At 38.8% G+C, this 20,592-nt stretch overlaps 2 protein-coding genes across 3 annotated transcripts in view; one reads left to right on the top strand and one right to left on the bottom strand.

Moving 5' to 3' along the window:
* LOC117987946 (lysophospholipid acyltransferase 7-like) overlaps nt 1–20,592 on the bottom strand; it is a 300,396-nt gene that overhangs the window by 221,210 nt on the left and 58,594 nt on the right. The gene's annotated exons all lie outside the window — the stretch shown is intronic.
* LOC117987501 (uncharacterized) overlaps nt 1–20,592 on the top strand; it is a 90,690-nt gene that overhangs the window by 56,544 nt on the left and 13,554 nt on the right. For both annotated transcript variants that reach the window (XR_011237475.1, XM_034974527.2), the window contains exon 3: nt 16,721–16,874. Coding sequence is in view for 1 of the 2 variants with exons in the window: in XM_034974527.2 (XP_034830418.1) it covers nt 16,721–16,874 (154 nt within the window). In the remaining variant the exon portion in view is untranslated. The remainder of the gene's footprint in view (nt 1–16,720; nt 16,875–20,592) is intronic.

Raw genomic sequence — 20,592 nt, 5'->3', positions numbered from 1 at the left:
TTATAATAAAAACCAGTCAAATGAGAGTCTGACTCGTACACGAAGTTATCCGTTCCATCGTACAAGATATATGTATCTACCTACCTAACAAAATATAATTATGTACCTACGTGATTTAGTAAACTATTTTTTTTTTTTGTGAACACATTTAAATTCTTTTTGTTATGTAACCAAAAATGTACGGTTTTCCGATTTTTAGGGTTCTGTAGCTCAAAAGGAAAAACGGAACACTTTGTTGTCTGTCTGTCTGTCAAGAAACCTACAGCGTACTTCCCGTTGACCTACCTACCTGCCAAATTTCATGATTATAGGTCAACAGGAAGTACCCTATAGGATTTTCTTGATAGACGCGACAGACAGACGGACAGACAGACAGACAAACAACAAAGTAATCTTATAAGGGTTCCTTTTTCCTTTTGAGGTACGGAGCTCTAAAAAATATAAAATTAATCGATAGCTATCCATATCTATTGCCGCAGATAGCCAACGTTTTCTATAACACTATTCTTTTATTAACGTCCACGGGAAACCATTTTACAGTACAGTGGATATCGAATAAGGATACGGGCGCGCAATGTGGGGCAGGATTTCACACTAAATAGATGCTCACCGAAGCGAAAACCGCCATCTTGCTTATTGAAAAACACCCACATCAATGGAAAAACACGATAGTCAGTTGTGAAAAATAGCTAGTTTTTTTGAGATTTTGGCTTAGAAGGCAAGGCACTGATTGAAATCACTACCCATATTACAAATGCGAACGTGTGTTTGTTTGTTGGTTTGTGCTCCAATCACGTCGTAACGGAGCAACGGATCGACGTGATTTTTTGCATGGGATGCTTTAGTACTTATAGATATTTAAGGACCTGGCATACTTCCTTTTATCCCGGAAAATCAAAGAGTTCCAACCAACTTCCAACAATCCCGTACTTTAGGCCGGCTCCACAGGTTGGTGCCAACACTCGTACCAACGTTGGTTGGTTATTTTAGTGAGGCATCCACATGTTGGCTATTAATACATTTCTGTTCCGTCAGAGCCAACGTGAAGATATCCGATACAGAAATCGAAATTGCTCTAAGCGCTTTTACAGTACAAAGTGGAGGCGTACATATAATTTGTATTTGTTAAATGAAATTAAAGGAAATGCCACGTAAAAGAAGATGGTGGACGTACCTACGCACTCGATGTGTATTGCAACAAGACTGACGTTGGTGGCAACGTGTGGATGGAAAGCGAACGTTGGCGCAGATTCGTTTGAAAACCCCGACATAGAACGACCAACTCCCAACGTTGGTGCGAGTGTTGGGGCCAATGATAATATCCCGATTCACACGTTGGGCGAACAGTGTTGGGGCCAGCGTTGGGGCCAACGTGTGGAGCCGGCATTAAAAACCGAAATCCACGCGGAAGAAGTCGCGGGCATCAGTTTCAGCAAAATCAGCAAAGTTTTTAGCAACTCTGTATCATAAGTGTGTTCTGATTTCTGATATAAGTCCCGCAAATTGCTAATGCGCGCGGCCGCCATTTTAGTGACGTCAGCTCTAGACTGAAGTTTCGAGCTGATGGTATACTTATTTTTATTTCGGCTTACGTCAAAATGACGTCATTTCGATGTTAATGAGACATGGTTTCAGCGCAATAGCAATTTGCGGGACTTATACGCACTTGAACAGTTTTTAAAATATAGGCCGCGTACGGTTTACCTATTGAATTATTTCACCCGTGTAAGCTTTGGATTATGTTGTTCACACGTGATGTATGGTATCTTTAGGCCTCGAGGGAATTCACGTTATCTGCTCTATACCTGTTTTCAAACTGAAAGGGAGAATATATTGCCTTTCTGCGAAATATCCTCGTGGAACTTTGTGTATCTAGCAATTGTTTGAAATACGTAGTTCGTACTTTATTTATGTAATAACAGTAGGTAAAGATACCTACTTTATGCTATTGTAGAGGTCTACGATCTATGTTTTTATAGAAATCTAGCAAAACACACACACACACACACACACACACACATATAATATATTTTTTATTCAGTTAAACTTTTACAAGTACTTTTGAATCGTCAAAATGCGTCTACCACTGGTTCGAAATGCCTTTACCGTATATACCGCCAGTACCCGTAGTACAAGATTTTACGTCTCACCAAACGAAACCAAATTCGAGAGTCGAAATATTTCCGCGTTACAGTAAAATGGACCTAAACAGCCTTGAATTAAAGTCAAATATTCAATGCCACTGATTTTAATTTCGCAATGTTTCCGCTTGGAGCGCTGGCTGTAGAAGTGTAGACAAACTTGAGCTTTAAAACAAGGCAAGTAAGATCCAGTTTACTGTAATGCGGAAGTATTTCGACTCTCGAATTTGGTTCTGTTTGGTGAGACGTAAAATCTTGTACTACTGGTACTGAATATACATAAGTACATAATATTATTATTAGTAGAAGTATGAAGAAGGCTGGGGTGTACGCTAGAGTATATTTAACTAGAAGTAAATGCTAAGGAAAAAATCCGTTTAATATTTAAATACCTAGCAATGCAAAAACACCGTTTTATTTTTAAATTATTTCAGTCCGCGATCGTTAGAATCGATTTCAATTACTTAAAGCGAGTGCCTTTCTTCCTTGCTTAAAAGTGAAGTAGACAATAATCATTTTTCAAATCGCCTGAATCAATTCGATAATTTTATGGCTTTTTAAGCAATCAGATAAAAGCTTGCGATGTTACTCTTGAGATTCATTTAGGTTAAGAGTTCAGTTTGAATTAGTAAGTTTAGAGTGGATTGGAGTTCGCTGTAAATTAATGCCATTGAAGCCTCAAGACGAAGTTAGAAGCGATATAAGTTTGTATGTTCGACTAAAATTGGGCAAATTAATTTAATTAGAAAACACTTATAATCATTATACCAGCTTCTTGTAAAACAATCTATACTAATATTATAAGCGGTAATAATATCATAAATGCGATAGTGTGTCTGACTGTCCATGTCGGTCTATATTATGATCTGTTACCATTTCACGACCCTTCCTCTCATTGAATTACTATGTACCTACTTAATTCCTCAATGGTTACTCTTAAGCGATTTTGTCGAAATGTGGTATAGAGATAACTTGCATTTCAGAGACGCGTATAATATAGGCTACTTGTATGCCAGTAAAACAAAGAGCTTCCACGGGATTTTAAAAAACCGGGATCAGGATTCTAGTCTAATAAGAATTAATATTTTTGCGTCACTTATAGCAATTTATTTAGGTAGTAGGTAGGTACACCAAATAGGTAACTAATACACGAAGTTATGTACATTTAGGTGAGTTACGAGTATTTGGTAAATTGATCAAACGTACCTACGAGTACTTACCATAACCTACATGCGAGATAAGATCTTTGTGATAGGTACTTTAAACATTTACTTGAAACGGTCGTGATCCGCGTCTGATCCTTCTCTCGATTGCTCTACATTTGAAGAGCAATACGACATGATCCTCACACGTTTAACCGAGGGTTTAATTAAATTCTAACAGTCTGCGGAATCTCTTCCGTGACATGAGCGACACATCATTAGGCGCAGAGTTTCCTGAGATAAAACATAAGCTTTGGCGTATGAGTGCCATTGTCGGGGTTCATTAAAACATTTCCTTTTCACTGACGTACCTACCTACCTGTTTCTTTTTATATCTTAACAGGGTTTGCCTTACTACGGAGCGGGAGGGATATGTCTAGGTTTGCTAAAAAACCCTAACCTTTTGTAATTAAAACAGGATTACTTAAAACATTTTTCGGATATTTGTTTAAAGCAATGCCAATTGGAATGTTGAGTGGAGGGAAGTGGAGGTTGAACTGGATGTAATGTAAGTTCAACCTCTAAGCTTCAATATACGCATCATCTCAAAATTGGTCATAACTATAGATACAGTTTAGGTATTAATACTTCTACTAAAACGTACTTTCCTTTGAAAAACGTTCCTATAGGTACGTAAATCTTATTATATTAAAGCTACCTTTGGGTAGCCGAGGATTTGCAAAATAAATAAATACTAGAACTTATAAATAATAATTATGTAGACACAATATTGGCTGGCTACACGATGGATCACTCTAGGCGTAGATTTACAAGGGCTCTAAAACTGAGACTCTACAATACCACTTGACTTATCTCTCCAATTTCTTTTGTTATGAAGAGGGGTTTTGGTTTGATGATTACTGCAAACTGTAAATACTCCAACTTAAGAAATAAACCTCTACCTGGTATAGTTTTTTTTACGAAACTAACTATGTTCAGGAACATAGTTTGTTTCGTAAAAAGAAATATACCACTTTAAAACATGAATGTAAGAGCTATTTATAATAAAATTACAATGAATAAAAAAGTAAAATGTGTAGGTTTAGGTACTTAGGTATTGAGCTCCAGTTATGCAAAAAATAAACCATATCCCGAACATTTATATTTGCTGTAAGCTACGGCGTAGCAGTAAAATAAAGCCCAAACATTTATCCGGCCTAAGAATATTGCTTTGAAAAATATGGTTCAAAATCCTTCGAAGCCGTGTACCGTGTATCACAGGACTAGGTAGGACTTATACTTCCGAGCTGGACCGTAAATCGGGTTAACTTGAATATTTCGAATTATGTGAGCATTTAAATATCTAGATATCAAACTGAAAACTTGAATTCTGACCCCTGATAAAGAAATATTGTATTTTTGTTGGTAGATATTTCCTTATCTTGAAGAAAAGGTAATCAAGTAGCTTCTCGATGAAATGCGTAGAGGCGCACTATACGCGGCTCATAGGACCTTTGTTCCCGCAAACAGTCAAATCATGATACGAGTGAAAAACCTGACTTCAGAAAGCCTCGCAGCCGCCCGCCAATCACGTTGTTTACGCGTTACTCCGAGGTTTCTGCGATTAATTTATCTTTTAACCAAAATAAGTAAAATACTAGATTTCGAACATATAGGTAAGTAGACAAAATAAAATCTTCTACATATTATATAAAAAGAAAAGCTAACTGGCTGACTGACTGATCTATCAACGCACAGCTCAAACTACTAGTAACTAGACGGATCGGGCTGAAATTTGGCATGCAGATAGCTATTATGACGTAGACATCCGCCATGAAAGGATTCTTGAAAATTCAATCCCAAAGGGGTAAAGCAGGGGTTTGAAGTTTGTGTAGTCCACACGGACGAAGACGCGGGCATAAGCTAGTTAAACTTATAAAATAAAATGTTATTCTTGTGCACTTTTGAGTCCGTCAATCATAAATTTTAAATTGTATTTCGAATATTAAGTCAATTATGATTGAATTTGGAATATTATTATTATTTCTTATAGTGCATCCGTGCGCTCTGACGACAAACCAACGACCCTGTTGGACCATTTGAATTTCGAATATTTTCTCCTTGGTTTTTGTTGGTTCGATTCTAAATGCAACAAACACATCATCGATCACATTTTTATGTGCGTTTTAGGCTGTATCGGCTGTGATCGTTGCCTGTTATTTATGAAACGACTAAAAAAGGCAAACAATTTCTTCACGGGAACTATTCAGCTGTCTGGTTTTTCCTTTACGAATGTGACTTTTGTATTTTTTATTGTCGGGAGACGCACATTTTAGTCTTTTTGTTTAAATTGTATGTCTCCTGAAAGTCTAGACTAGTGTAAAAAAGAAACAATAGAAATGAGGCACTCGAATACACATATAGTACGCGACAGGTCGAGATAGCAATCGGGTAGGGAACGCCCCGCACACCCGCACAGTCCCTGCGCTAACTTGGTGCGGGCGAGCGCGGGGACGTGCGGCTGTGCGGAGCGTGCCCCCGTCTCATACCCCGATTGCCATCTAAACCTATCGCGGACTTATAGATACGCAATCTTTTAGATATGGGAACCCTATAAAGGTACTTTATTTCGCATTTTGAATGTAAATAAACCTTGCATATTTTATAGATTTGTAGCCATTCCAGTAGGTACGTGTAGCACATCTGAATTCTGATTAAAGGGCTTTTGTATTAGGTAAGGACATCATCCTATCTTTCGATTCGATCCTTTACTAATCGGATTTTAGGACATCCGATAGCCGGAACGAAGTATTATTAGAAGATAATATTATATTTAATGTAAAACTAGATGATGCCTGCCACTTCGTCCGTATGGATTTTAAAAAAATTCATGGATTTAGGTTTTAAAAAACCCGTGGGAACTAATTGATTTTCTGGGATAAAATGTAGCCTATGATACTTTTCAGATATTTACTAAGTATGCAAAAAATTAACGAATTCCCACGTACCTACTACGTGGGCGAAGTCGCCGGCATCAGGTAGTTCAATTTTTTATTTATTTATTACATCGATGATTTTATCAGATACAAGTTAGCCGTTGACTGCAATCTGAGATGGACGCGGGCTAACCTGGAAGGGGTATGTCAGTTTTTATTAAATCCACACCTCTGGTTTCTATACGGCATCGTACGGAACGCTAAACCGCTTGGCAGCACGGTTTTGTCAAACCAGAAATTTAGAAATTATAAAATTCCAAACCTCTGCCGGGAATCGAACCCGGGCCCTCCCACTAATAGGACAACAGCGCTTACCACTGCGCCAGGGAGGTCGTCAAAAAATAATAGGCTACTTGACTCATATCTAATTTCGTCCAATAAATGATTATTTATTATAGTATTTTGCTTAAGACAACGAAATATATCAATAACAATTATTAAAAACGCAGGATGGATATATAAATCCAATTTAAAAAAATACAGTTTTTATTTTTATTTGAAACGCAGAAAACGCTGTCAGCCATGATGTGACGTCATTCAATATGTAAACAAAGAAATGTCATCCCTATGTCACGCGGGGACTAACGTAGTATCCATATATATAAAATTTAAAGTCCTGACTAACTTATATATCAACGCACAGCCTAAACATCTAAACAGCTGGTCCTAGATACATGAAATTTGGTGGGTGTGTTCTTTGTAGGTAAAGAGAAGGTATCCACTAGGAAAGGATTTTTTGAAATTCCACCCCTGAGTGGGTTAAATGGGGGTTTGAAATTTATGAAGTCCACGCGGGCAAAGTCACGAGCATAAGCTAGTTTTTATATATTTTTAAAAACTCATAGTAAACGTAAAAAAATATCGTTTTCTCTTTATAAATTGAATTTACAACAAAGTGATCTTTGCAAAAATAAATTTGGGTTGCAGTCGTTAGTCATATAGGATCCCTTTAAGCAAGTCTTCGCGTGTTACGTATTTTATTTCACTGGGCACTCTAATCCACAACTTTCCTGTGGTCTTTATCGATGCGTTTTTTACATTCTCGGATAATACAATAACGATAATTACTATATTTTTCATGTAAACTAGTATAGAAGTCATGTTTATTAAACTTTGGGAAGTTATGCTGTTGTTTACAAATGCATGACGTCAGAGCACAGATAATCTATCGGTCAAACATGGCCGACAGTGTTTTCACCTGTCTAGGAAAAATATATTTTTAAATTAAAGTTTTACGGTTTTTAGGGCGCAAAAAAATATAGTGTTAATTTTTTTGATCTAATAGGACAAATATTAACCATTTAAGACCTACTTAAAAAAAGTGTCAACTAGCCTATTATTACACGCTACCCACGATACATGTGTAAAAATACGTATCTGCCGTTAATTAGCATGTTGTGGTGAGACAGAAGTTGATTATTTTGATGATAACTTTGTTCACCGATGTATCCATGTTCGTGCGAAACAATGTAGCAACAGTTAGAACGGAAATGAAAATAGTTTAGTTTGTATTTCATTGTATTGTTCACATTTGCGTGTTGGGTTCCGACCGTTATATTCAAGTAAATAATATAAAATTAACAAATAAATGTCCGCGACTCGCCTAAAGTTTTGTGAACTAACATAAACTTTAGTTCGCGATGAGCTGTAAATGAGCTTAAGTCTGCGGCCCAGGTGGGAGCGGGTGCGTCCTGCGGAGCGGGCAGCGGGCGCGTTGCCATACATACCATGCCGCTCGCCACCCGCTCTCGATTGGGACACGCCGCGCGTCTTCCTCACAATTTCTTGTAAATATAAGAGTTTGTTCTACACTCTGGCCGCCCCACGGAACTCACAGCTGCTCCCACCTGGGCCGCAGGCTTAAATCTTCCCTTAGGCTCTTTACGTAACGTATCATTATCATCATCATTGTCAACCCACCGCCAGCTCACTACTGAGCACGGATTTTCTCTCAGAATTAGAAGAATTCAGGCCATAGTCCACCACGGTGGCCAAGTACGGATTCGGAGATACACATTTGTAAATAATTGTTCTTATTACCTAAAAACCAGCCAAGTGCGAGTAGGACTCGCACACGAAGAGTTCCGTACCATCGTACAAGAAATAACAAATTTTAATTATTTTTTATGATGTAACCACAAATTCACTGTTTTCAGATTTTTCCCTTTACTTGTAACACCTACCTACCTGCCAAATTTTATGATTCTAGATCGACGGGAAGTAGGTACCTTATAGGTTTCTTGACAGACACGACCGACTAGTAGACAGACAACAAACTGATCCTATAAGGGTTCCTTTTTTCCTAAGAAGATACAAGCGAATATTAGGTATTTAAAATAATAAAGGTATTAAAGGCATTCCGTAGCCTATTGTTACAAAACTTTCCTAACTTTGCTGTTGTGATATTTTCAAACTGAACAATGTTTACCTATAATATGTTAGGTACAAAGTTGTGACCTATTTAACCGAATTTTCGCTTCACTGACCTCAACTTTCACCACAGCCAACCCCTTAACGCATATTATTCTTAGGCTGGACGCACACTGTGTAAGCTAGCGCCTAAATGTAGCCTTCCTAAGGGACTAGTTATAACAGGCGCCTGAGGCGCCCGCCCAGTAGGTGCGCTGCGTTTTAGGCGCTTATTAAAATAATTGTATGATTTTTTGTAATGAATTACATCAAAATCAGCAGTGCTTTATGTGATCCGTCGCGCGCACCTCAGGCTTAAATAAGTTAACACTGGTAGATGTCGTAGAGACAGCTACGAGTAACATTCGTTGGCGAATGCTACGCTACACACTCAATCCGGTACGCTTAGTATAAGATTTTATGTTACACCAAACGTTGCTAGAATTCGAGAGTCGAAACAGAATACCGTCAAAGTAAAATAGACCTAAACAACCTTGAATTATAGTCAAAAATTCAATGCCACTGATTTTAATTTCGCAACGTTTCCGCTTGGAGCGCTGGCTGTAGATGTGTAGACAAACTTGAGCTTTAAAACAAAGCAGTTAAGATCCAGTTTACTATAATGCGGAAGGTTTTCGACACTCGAATACTATCAACGTTGATGAGACATAGAATCTCGTACTAAGCGTACAGATCGGCGATATTTGGATCGAAACATAGTTATAATTATATCGAAATATAAGCCGGTAAAAATTACCGCTTAGTAGCTGGTTGGATGGATGGATGGATGAGAAAGACAGAGGACCGTGTTTGGTGGCACGCTCTTGGAAAGGCCTAGGTATGTCTAGCGGTGGACGCAACAAGGCTGATGAATTGGATTGGATTGGATGGATAGTAGCTGAAGGCGCTAGTAGGCAATGGGCAGTCAGCCTTAGGTAGCTTTGGTAGCGAGATAAGAAAGTCTGCAATGTACTGGACACATGCCAGAAAAGTGGATTTAATAAATCATGTGTCATAAAGAAAAACTTATGATTCTAAATAAGGGCAATAAGCGGCTTGTTGACATTTTAGGGGAGACATTATATAAGGGTGGAAAAATACTATAGAGTTTTGCTGGTGTTGGTATGCAGGGTGTAACCAGAACGCTAGCAAAAACTTAGCATTATTGTTATACTACTGCCTAAACACAATCAAATACCAATAACCATTTGCCTCATTTTGTAGTTTTAGTGATTTAGTATTTTCAACCCCACAATTTAAAATTTGGGTCAATGCCCCGGCTACGACGCGACGTGACTATTGACTTCGAATGGCCTACTTACGCAACGTTCGTTGACCTCTAGCGTCAGTCAGATGTTTTATTTGCAATATATTGTGAACTTTTACAAAATATAGGATTTTGAGACTTTTTCGCGTTTTTTTTTGTTATCATATCAGTAATCATCAGTAGTTAATCACACCCGTCTTCGTTTTTGCTAGCGTTCCGGTTACATCCTGTATATAGGGCGAGAATACTGCCTGAATTTCGGAAAACAAAAATTAAGAAAACACGGATGACGGATAGACCTCGGATGACGGAAGAGCAGTGCGTAATCGCCGTTACGGTCGCCGCCGACCGTGTTGCCGGGCGTCTAGCTCATTCAACGCACTCAAAGTTTTAAGGTTCGTACGCACCTGAGCGGCGCGGCGCGGCGCTTCAGTGAGCTTCACGTCGCGGCACAGAGCTTCAAAATATCATTTCTATCATTTTGTATGGCGCATATCGCACTAGAGCGGCGCGGCGCGGCGCTTCACCGCGCGTTGCCGCGCGGCACGGCTGGAGAGAATATTTTGAAGCGCACCGAAGCGACGCGCAGTGCAGTGACGCTAGTGCGACATACCCAGCGGCGCGGCGCGGCGCTTCAGTATGCGTACGTCGCTCGAATAAGATACACGCGCATCTTGTTAGGTATTTAAAGTACAGGCAAGAATCGGCAAGATAGACCTCAAAATAAATAACGTAGGTTTAATTTTTGACACATGACGTGTTCCTCATGCTCTTAGAAGTATATCCTCAAAGGTCCCAACCCCTAGGATGTCGGCTTCCCCCCTTCCCAGTGTCTAAATGTATAAATGTCTCTCCGAGCGTTATGAGAAAACATCAATGGTAAAAATAATCCTGATTAAATAACTATAATATATTATGTACATATTATTATACCTACCTACTTCATCTAGGTAGAATTAATAGTTTCGGAAATATGCCTACCTATTGTACTTGTGTTTATATTATACTAGCTTATGCCCGCGACGTCGTCCGCGTGGACTACACAAATCTCGAACCCCTATTTACCCCCTTAGGGGTTGAATTTTCATAAATCCCTTTTTAGCGGATGTCTACGTCATATTAGCTAGTTAGCTAGCCAGCATGCCAAATTTCAGCCCGATCCGTCAAGTAGTTTGAGCTGTGCGTTGATAGATCAGTCAGTCAGTCACCTTTTTCTTTTAGATAGGTATTTAGATATAATACGTACCTGTGTTTACCTGCCTATTTTATATATTCTATTGCACATAAAACAAAGACATTTTGCGAAAATGCTTTTTCTAATGTAATTTCCACAGAACCTAAGGGACTAGCTGATGCCCGCAACTTCGTTCGCGTAGATGTAGGTTTTTTAAAAATCCCGTGGAAACTTTTTGATTTTCGGGATAAAACTAGCCTATGTGTAGGTACACATAGGCTACTTTTATCCTACAGGGTATAATCTATCTCAGGTATATAGGTACTAGTAGGTAATTCCCGGAAATGTGCTCACCTATAGAAAAATCTAAATCCACGCGGACGAAGTCGCAGGCATCATCTAGTTGCATTTTTTTTTAGATTTTTAATCCCGTGTGAACTCTTTGATTTTCCGGGATAAAAAGTTGCCTACCTCTGTCAATTCCCGGAATGCAAGCTACCTCTGGTCCAAACTTCATATAAATGGGCCTTTAACAATCCTGTGGAAATTCTTTCATTTTCCAGGATAAAAAGTAGCCTGTCCTTCCCCGGGATGTAATTCAACTTTGTACCAAATTTCATCAAATTCGGTTAAGCTGTTGAGCCGTGAAAAGCTAGTAGATAGACAGACAAATACACTTTTGCGTTGATAATAATATAAGTATGGATATGCATAAATATTTTTTCCATAATTTCCATAAAAACTATCATCATCATCATCATCATCAACCGATAGATATGTCCACTGCTGGACATAGGTTTCTTGTAGGATTATATTACCGACCTGTGTGGTATACCTATTGTTTCTAATGTAATTTCCACAAAAACTATTAGGCAATAGCATAAAGAATTTTGTCTTCGACATTCTGAAGTAAATGTGAAATGGTACAGAGTCATTAAGAAGGCGAGGAAACAAAATGTGATATCCTTCTTGATATCGTGACTTTGGTATGTCAGCAATCCATTTCTTCTTCTTTTTTAGGGTTCCGTACCTCAAAAGGAAAAACGGAACTCTTATAGGATCACTTTGTTGTCTGTCTGTCTGTCTGTCTGTCTGTCTGTCTGTCTGTCTGTCTGTCTGTCTGTCTGTCTGTCTGTCTGTCTGTCTGTCTGTCTGTCTGTCTGTCTGTCTGTCTGTCTGTCTGTCTGTCTGTCTGTCTGTCTGTCTGTCTGTCTGTCTGTCTGTCTGTCTGTCTGTCTGTCTGTCTGTCTGTCTGTCTGTCTGTCTGTCTGTCTGTCTGTCTGTCTGTCTGTCTGTCTGTCTGTCTGTCTGTCTGTCTGTCTGTCTGTCTGTCTGTCTGTCTGTCTGTCTGTCTGTCTGTCTGTCTGTCTGTCTGTCTGTCTGTCTGTCTGTCTGTCTGTCTGTCTGTCTGTCTGTCTGTCTGTCTGTCTGTCTGTCTGTCTGTCTGTCTGTCTGTCTGTCTGTCTGTCTGTCTGTCTGTCTGTCTGTCTGTCTGTCTGTCTGTCTGTCTGTCTGTCTGTCTGTCTGTCTGTCTGTCTGTCTGTCTGTCTGTCTGTCTGTCTGTCTGTCTGTCTGTCTGTCTGTCTGTCTGTCTGTCTGTCTGTCTGTCTGTCTGTCTGTCTGTCTGTCTGTCTGTCTGTCTGTCTGTCTGTCTGTCTGTCTGTCTGTCTGTCTGTCTGTCTGTCTGTCTGTCTGTCTGTCTGTCTGTCTGTCTGTCTGTCTGTCTGTCTGTCTGTCTGTCTGTCTGTCTGTCTGTCTGTCTGTCTGTCTGTCTGTCTGTCTGTCTGTCTGTCTGTCTGTCTGTCTGTCTGTCTGTCTGTCTGTCTGTCTGTCTGTCTGTCTGTCTGTCTGTCTGTCTGTCTGTCTGTCTGTCTGTCTGTCTGTCTGTCTGTCTGTCTGTCTGTCTGTCTGTCTGTCTGTCTGTCTGTCTGTCTGTCTGTCTGTCTGTCTGTCTGTCTGTCTGTCTGTCTGTCTGTCTGTCTGTCTGTCTGTCTGTCTGTCTGTCTGTCTGTCTGTCTGTCTGTCTGTCTGTCTGTCTGTCTGTCTGTCTGTCTGTCTGTCTGTCTGTCTGTCTGTCTGTCTGTCTGTCTGTCTGTCTGTCTGTCTGTCTGTCTGTCTGTCTGTCTGTCTGTCTGTCTGTCTGTCTGTCTGTCTGTCTGTCTGTCTGTCTGTCTGTCTGTCTGTCTGTCTGTCTGTCTGTCTGTCTGTCTGTCTGTCTGTCTGTCTGTCTGTCTGTCTGTCTGTCTGTCTGTCTGTCTGTCTGTCTGTCTGTCTGTCTGTCTGTCTGTCTGTCTGTCTGTCTGTCTGTCTGTCTGTCTGTCTGTCTGTCTGTCTGTCTGTCTGTCTGTCTGTCTGTCTGTCTGTCTGTCTGTCTGTCTGTCTGTCTGTCTGTCTGTCTGTCTGTCTGTCTGTCTGTCCGTCTGTCTGTCAAGAAACCTACAGGGTACTTCCCGTTGACCTAGAATCATGAAATTTGGCAGGTAGGTAGATCTTATAGCTGACATTTGGGGAAAAATCTGAAAACCGTGAATTTAGGATTAGATCACACAAAAAAAATTAAATTGTGGTCATGAACTAATAATTAGTATTTTCAACTTTCGAAGTGAGTGACTATACCAAGTGGGGTATCATATGAAAGGTCTTCACCTGTACATTTTAAAACAGATTTTTATTTATTTTTATGCATCATAGTTTTTGAATTATCGAAATCATACGACTGTAGTACGGAACCCTCATTGCGCGAGCCTGACTCGCACTTGGCCGGTTTTTTCTCTTCGATAATTCGTTCTTCTTCTGCACAACAAAGAAATAATAATCAAATCCTCTTCACTGTCGCTCATCTTGCGACGTTGTTGCTCGTACGCGAACGGGTATAAAAGTGACGCGCAAGTGACGCGAGGTGCCGCGTACTGAAGTTGTAGTGCGGTAGGCACCGTCGAGCGGCCTGAGGTGAAGCGTTCTGCAGTCGGACTGAAGCGCCGCGCCGCGCCGCTCAGGTGCGTACGAACCTTAACCCTATCCATAAAGCTTACCAAAGCATATTGGAAAACCATGCTAAGGCCTATAGAAAGGCTAAAATTGAGCGGTAATACCTACGTTTCCTGGCACATTTTCCACAGCGACGTCTTTTCAGAAGTAACGAACAATTTCCCAGCTCACGTTGTTAGGAACGAGTACTTTTCCATTTCCTGTTATGTCGTTCGGTCGAAGTTCTATGTATCCGAGGAAATGGGGTGGTTATACGGACGTACGAACCGTGAAATGAGCTAATCTAACTATTTCAGATTGATCGATGTCACGTGCCTACCTACACACTCAACAAACTGTTTATATCTCATACCTAAAACACAAAAATGTTTCTACATATGTCCGTTATAAGACGTTGAAACCATCCAAACGATGTGCCCCAAACCAGTTTCATTCGAAAGGCGAAGATGGTTTTTTAGTCTAATAGCACACGCTAGGTATCCGCTACTATTAATATAAAAGTGTATATTTTAATGTAAGAGTCTACATCTAAATCTAAATATATAAAACGAAAAGGTGACTGACTGACTGGCTGACTGACTGACTGACTGACTGACTGACTGACTGACTGACTGACTGACTGACTGACTGACTGATCGATCTATCAACGCACAGCTCAAACTACTGGACGGATTGGGCTAAAATTTGGCATGCAGATAGCTATTATGACGTAGGCGCTAACAAAGGATTTTTGAAAATTCAATCCCTAAGGGGGTGAAATAGGGGTTCGAAATTTGAGTAGGTAGTCTACGTGGACGAAGTCGCGGGCATAAGCTAGTAATATATCAAAAGAAAAGGTTTACTCACTCAGTGAATGAATCGGTCTCACTAACTCACTAACGGTCAGCTCAGTAATAAGTCTATGGGTCAGCTCAAACCCTTGGACCTAGGAAGCAGACATTTTGCACAGACTGAGTGCCCTTTGCAATGTAAGGCCGGATTTTTAAAAATTTCATCGAGCTATCATAAAATCAAAAGAGATTATAAGGATAGCGCATGATAGTAAACTACGTAAGCCTTTATATAACTTTTTTACTAAATAAAAGCAGAGTTTCACTCAACTTGATTGCATTTGTTTCCTGAGTTTTATATTTTCCCAGCGACCAGCTGCGGAAACTAAGTAACCAACGTTGTTTTCAACTGGATGAATTGCCTTGCATTTTTAATTTTAATCCATCGACAATGGCTAAAGCTGTCCCCGTACTACAAAATTGTTATTACTTTTCACTCTCCTGTAACTTCATAACATTGTTAGTAAGCAATTTAAAAACTTACTTTTCGTCTATTTATATCTTAAAATCAAATCAGAAAATATGAGAAGATCCGTAAGAGAACTTGAGTAACTGACATAGCTCAACGGGTTGCGAAACTGAAGTGGTAATGGGCAGAGCACATAGTCCGAAAAACTGATAGACATTGGGGTCCCAAGGTTCCTAGAATGGCGACCTCGCACCGGAAGGCCCAGTGTTGGGATATTTAGAATTTATAGGAAAAATATCAGTAAAAAGAAAAACTTGGACGTCCTGTTTGAGATATATATTTGAAGTAAGTGAATATGTCATCGAATGTAAAACAAAAAACTTTTAGAAAAAATAAGAATAAGAACATATTTAAATATAAACAATTTAGTTTACAGCCAGTTCCAACATCCCCCTTTAAACTAAATTGTCTTACAAAAAAAACTCAACATAAAATATTAATACACAGGAACAAGAAAAAAAAAAAAAAAAACTTAACATGAGAAAAAACTAAGACCTAAACTACCTGATGATTCTTCTAGTTCAATTAATTCATGCCTATGCGACATAAGTGTCCTAACCATATGCCAGAGCTGATACTTGCTCAGACGGTCAGAGTGCACCTCGTACGCAATATCTTCACTATTCATCTTAGGTGGAATATTAACAGTACAATCAACTATCTACACTGTACAGTCCACCAGAGGGCGAAAGCATGACGAACAGAATCACCTTCATTGATGCAGCGGTCGTATTTCTACTCGTGCGGTCGTATCTCCTTCTGGATACCCATCAACACGAACCACAGGTCCTCATGTAGGAAATAATTCCGCATTTTAAGCTTCCAAGTAGGAAAGAAATTTTTTTTCTTGTTCACAACCATCGATGTACGCAACCAATACAGCAACAATGGACAATTAATACCACTTTTCCACTTTTATTTTTCCAGCCTTCGTGCTGATAACGTGTTGGGATATTTAGAATTTATCGGAAAAATATCAGTAAAAGGAAAAACTTGGACGTCCTGTTTGAGATATATATTTGAAGTAAGTGAATATGTCATCGAATGTAAAACAAAAAACTTTTAGAAAAAATAAGAATAAGAACATATTTAAATATAAACAATTTAGTTTACAGCCAGTTCCAACACCCAGCGTTGGAAGACCCCCACTATATGGATAGACGACATCAAACGTGTCGCAGGGAGCCGCTGGATTCAGGCGGCGCTAGAGCGTGGCATGTGATAGTCCCTACAAGATACCAGCTATGCCCAGCTGTGGACGTCTTTTGGTTAGTAATTATATGTATCTATTTTATTTGTTCCAGGTTTAGATTCTACGTGTATTCGGCATACGTGGAGCGACGGACAGTTGCGGCGGTGCGGGTGATCGCAGCCACGAAAACGCGCGGCGCGGATCCAGTAATGTGTCGCTTGTGGTTGGCGGATAACCGCACCATCTCACTCAAAGCCAGGGTTAAGGTAAGAATATACATTTTTTAAATCTATAGGTACTATTATGTCTCTACAATAAATAAAAATGTCTCTATATGTTTGTCTGCTAGCTTTTCACGGCTTACCTTCCGATTCTGACAGAACTAGCACAGAACTAGCTTTCATCTCGAGGACAGACATAAGCTATTTTTTGTTCCGGACAATCATAGAGTTCTCATGGGATTCCTTAAAAAAATTCATGTGGATGAAGTTGCGGGCATCATTTATTTGATACAGAGATAGAAGTCATCCCGGGAAAGGACATAGATAATGATTTTATCCGGGAAATTAAAAAATTTACAGAAAATAGGTCTTTACCTTCTAGATTACAGGGAAACCTATAAAAAGTCTTTCCATCTTTAAATAACCTGGTAAAGCTTTTTTTTACGAAAATATTACAATAAAGCTTAAAGCTAGCCTTATCTAATTACTATACACACCATGCCCGCCGCGTGGTAAAACTCACAATATTGGGGCCGATTCTCTTGTACACAATCTCTAAACTAAACTAAATTAACAGGTCTAAGTCTAGTACTATCCTTTTCCGCGAGCAACATTATGAAAGGGATAGCAATAGATTTAGACGTGCCATTTTAGTTTAGTTTAGAGATTGTGTACAACGGAAATAGCCATATTGTGCGTATAAACTCACATAGGTACATAGTAATATAGGTATTCACCGTCCGGAACCCTCTCCACACGACTTCAACTCTTGTCTGTCTTTTTAAAATTAGATTTAACTTGTTCTTGTTAACTTTACTCTCGGTAAAGATACCTTTCAAAAGGAATATCAAGTTTCATGAATCTTTATGAAGTATCTCCGTCGGTAAACCTACCTACCAAAGCTGTGTAGAAGTTGCAAATTACTTTGACTATCTTGAGTTGTGGCTTCAACTTACCGTCTAAGCTAAATTAGTTAACAGGGTACTCTCCATCACTCGCTCCATACAAACTTAGTTTGGTTCTCATTTGAATATTAAGGCGAAATGATACACGGGTGCTCTCTAAGACGCGTTGCGGGCGACCGGGAGCGATAGTCTGGGCTGCCCGAGCGCAAAGTTGCACGCTTTTTAACCGACTTCAAAAAAAGGAGGAGGTATGTTCCCCGATTACTCAAAAACGCCTGGACCGATTTTGAAAATTCTTTTTTTGTTTGAAAGGGTATACTTCAAAGTTAGTCCCATTTCAATTTGGTGAAGATCTGATGAACATCTTCGAAGATAGATACTGGAACTCCTCAACGGATAAGAGTAAATTGCTCGCGATCAGTGTAATAGCTTAGTAAACAGTAGATTTTTAACCAGTCATAGCATAATTCCATGGGGCCACTAAAAATTGTGAAATAAAAATTTTTTACAAAAAAAATAAAAACCGACTTCGTTACATAAACACTAAAAATTGAAAAATAATTTGCCAATGAGGTGCCATTGTGGAGTCCCATAAAAATATGAAGTCTAGACGATTCGCGCAGCTAAAGCTAATTGGCACCGGCACCAAAAAGTATTATTATGGAACTATATTAACTCTTGTATACATAATATATTCGGTAATAAATTAAATTATTTTTCAATTTTTAGTGTTTATGTAACGAAGTCGGTTTTTATTTTTTTTGTAAAATTTTTTTGAAATAATTATATTTAAAATTCTATTTGCTCTGCGGTGGTTTAGATGATATTTTCGATTTGTAATTTTTATGTTCTAAAATAAGTTTGGTATTTTTGTTTTTTGTATTTTCATTTGCAAAAACATAATTTGCTCTGTTACCATAAAATAATACCGTAATCCCTTAGTGTATTAAACGTTGAACGTAAGTACGAAATGTTGAAATTGGTTTATATCAATCTAATAAAACTGTTTTTTCCAAATGGCCGTGTAAAAAATACGTATTTTTGGGGAAACTTCCGCGATTTTTTTGTATCGAGCCAAATCGTGCCAATCGTGTTTTGGCTCTCGTAATTCACTAAAGAATATCTTTAGTTTTTATTAAATAGTTCACTAAAGAATATCTTTAGTTTAAAAAAAATAAACAAACAAATCTGTAGTTTTTGAGGCCAAAACTTCATTCTTTGAACATCCGAAATGTGTCGCAACACCGCTTTTGGGACGCATATCGCCTTACCCAATTGAACTCGATGTAATTTTGTAGGCACGTTCTAGAAACTTAGGTATCTAGTAATCTACGCCTGTGGTCTGCCAGATTGCCGTTAAAATATCTATATTCAAAGTTACAGGGGCTTAAAGATTTAAGTATGTACATTTTTGAGACCATATAACTTTGAAACTTAATACTTTAACGGAAATCTGGAGAACCACAGACATAGATATTAGTTCCTAGAACGTATCTATCGCCAAAATTTCATTAGGTTTGATTGGTTAATATTCAAACGAGCCAAACTACGTTCGTATGGGGTGAGTGACAGAGAGATCCCTCTTAATAAATTAAGTCATGAGCGGAACTTAGTAATAGATAGCGTTGCTGTACAAACTGACAAAATGATTAAATATTAAAACATCCGTTGCAGCTTTGATGGATGGAAATTATAAATTCAAGGCATTTCTAGTTTAAAAGTTTACGTGAAATCTACTTACTCAGATCCAAGCTTCTAAGTAAATACCAAAGTACTTACTGTAACTAAGTAAATTACTTAAGTCCTACCTTATCAAAACGCTGTATAGCGCTGTATTGAAATTCATAATAGCACTAGGGATTTTATTATTATTTTGTTTTCTAGACTTGTTTTCACACTTTGAAAACGTCTAATTTTTATATTGTACCTAATCTGTATATGTACCTACTTAAAATTCAACGCACACCCTAACCCAAGGATCATGTTTGGAGGTTGTGTTCTTTGCGTAGGTTCTTTGTAAAGCGTAGGTATCCACTAAGAAAGGATTTTTTTTGAAATCCACCCCTAAGTGGGTTAAATGGGGGTTCGAAATTTATGTAAGCAGTCCACGCGGACGAAGTCACGAGCATAAGTTAGTTTTCTATAAATACAAATGAATCCCTGAAATGTATGGTACGCGCATAACTTCCGAACGACTGCACCAAATTGGATTGTTATTGTTTTGTTGTGTTCGTTATTGTCAGGACAAGTTTTGTATAAATGTTTTTTTTTGGAAAATATCCGAGAGAAGACAGTTACCGCGGGACGCGGATGAAGTGGCGGGCAACCGCTAGTCTTCTCTATAATATAAAAATGAATCACTAAATGTGTTGCTCATCGCAAATCTCGAGAACCGCTGAACCGTTTTCGCTAATTCTTTTTTATAATATTCCTTGAAGTACGAGGATGGTTCTTATGGAGTGTCAAATTTAAAATTTTAAATCGACTGTTAGGTGGAACGAAGTTCGCCTGGGCAGCTAGTTTTTATAAAGTTGGACGTGTTTGTCAAACTCCAACAGATTATTGCGCACATAGCTCCGAAAAGTTTGAGGCACGCCTGGGATCGAATTCCCGACCCCTTGTATACCTATTTAAGACGCCAACGGACTGTCACCGCTCCGTTGATTGCTTGAGATGATAGGAATGAAGAGCATTTCTGAGAAACTAACTCTGCTATGCACTCTCCATCACCCGTTGAGTGACTCTCTTGACTATAAAATGTTCTGATTATAAAATTAATTATTATCTATACTACCAACTCGGGGATTTTGTTACAGGTAATACCTACCTACTAATATTAATTTAGTATTTTAAATTTT

This window comes from Maniola hyperantus, chromosome 13 (assembly GCF_902806685.2).
Source record: "Maniola hyperantus chromosome 13, iAphHyp1.2, whole genome shotgun sequence".
NCBI classification, from domain to species: Eukaryota; Metazoa; Arthropoda; class Insecta; order Lepidoptera; family Nymphalidae; genus Maniola; species Maniola hyperantus.
Note: the sequence above shows the minus strand (reverse complement) of the source record. Positions and strands in the feature narration are given on the sequence as shown.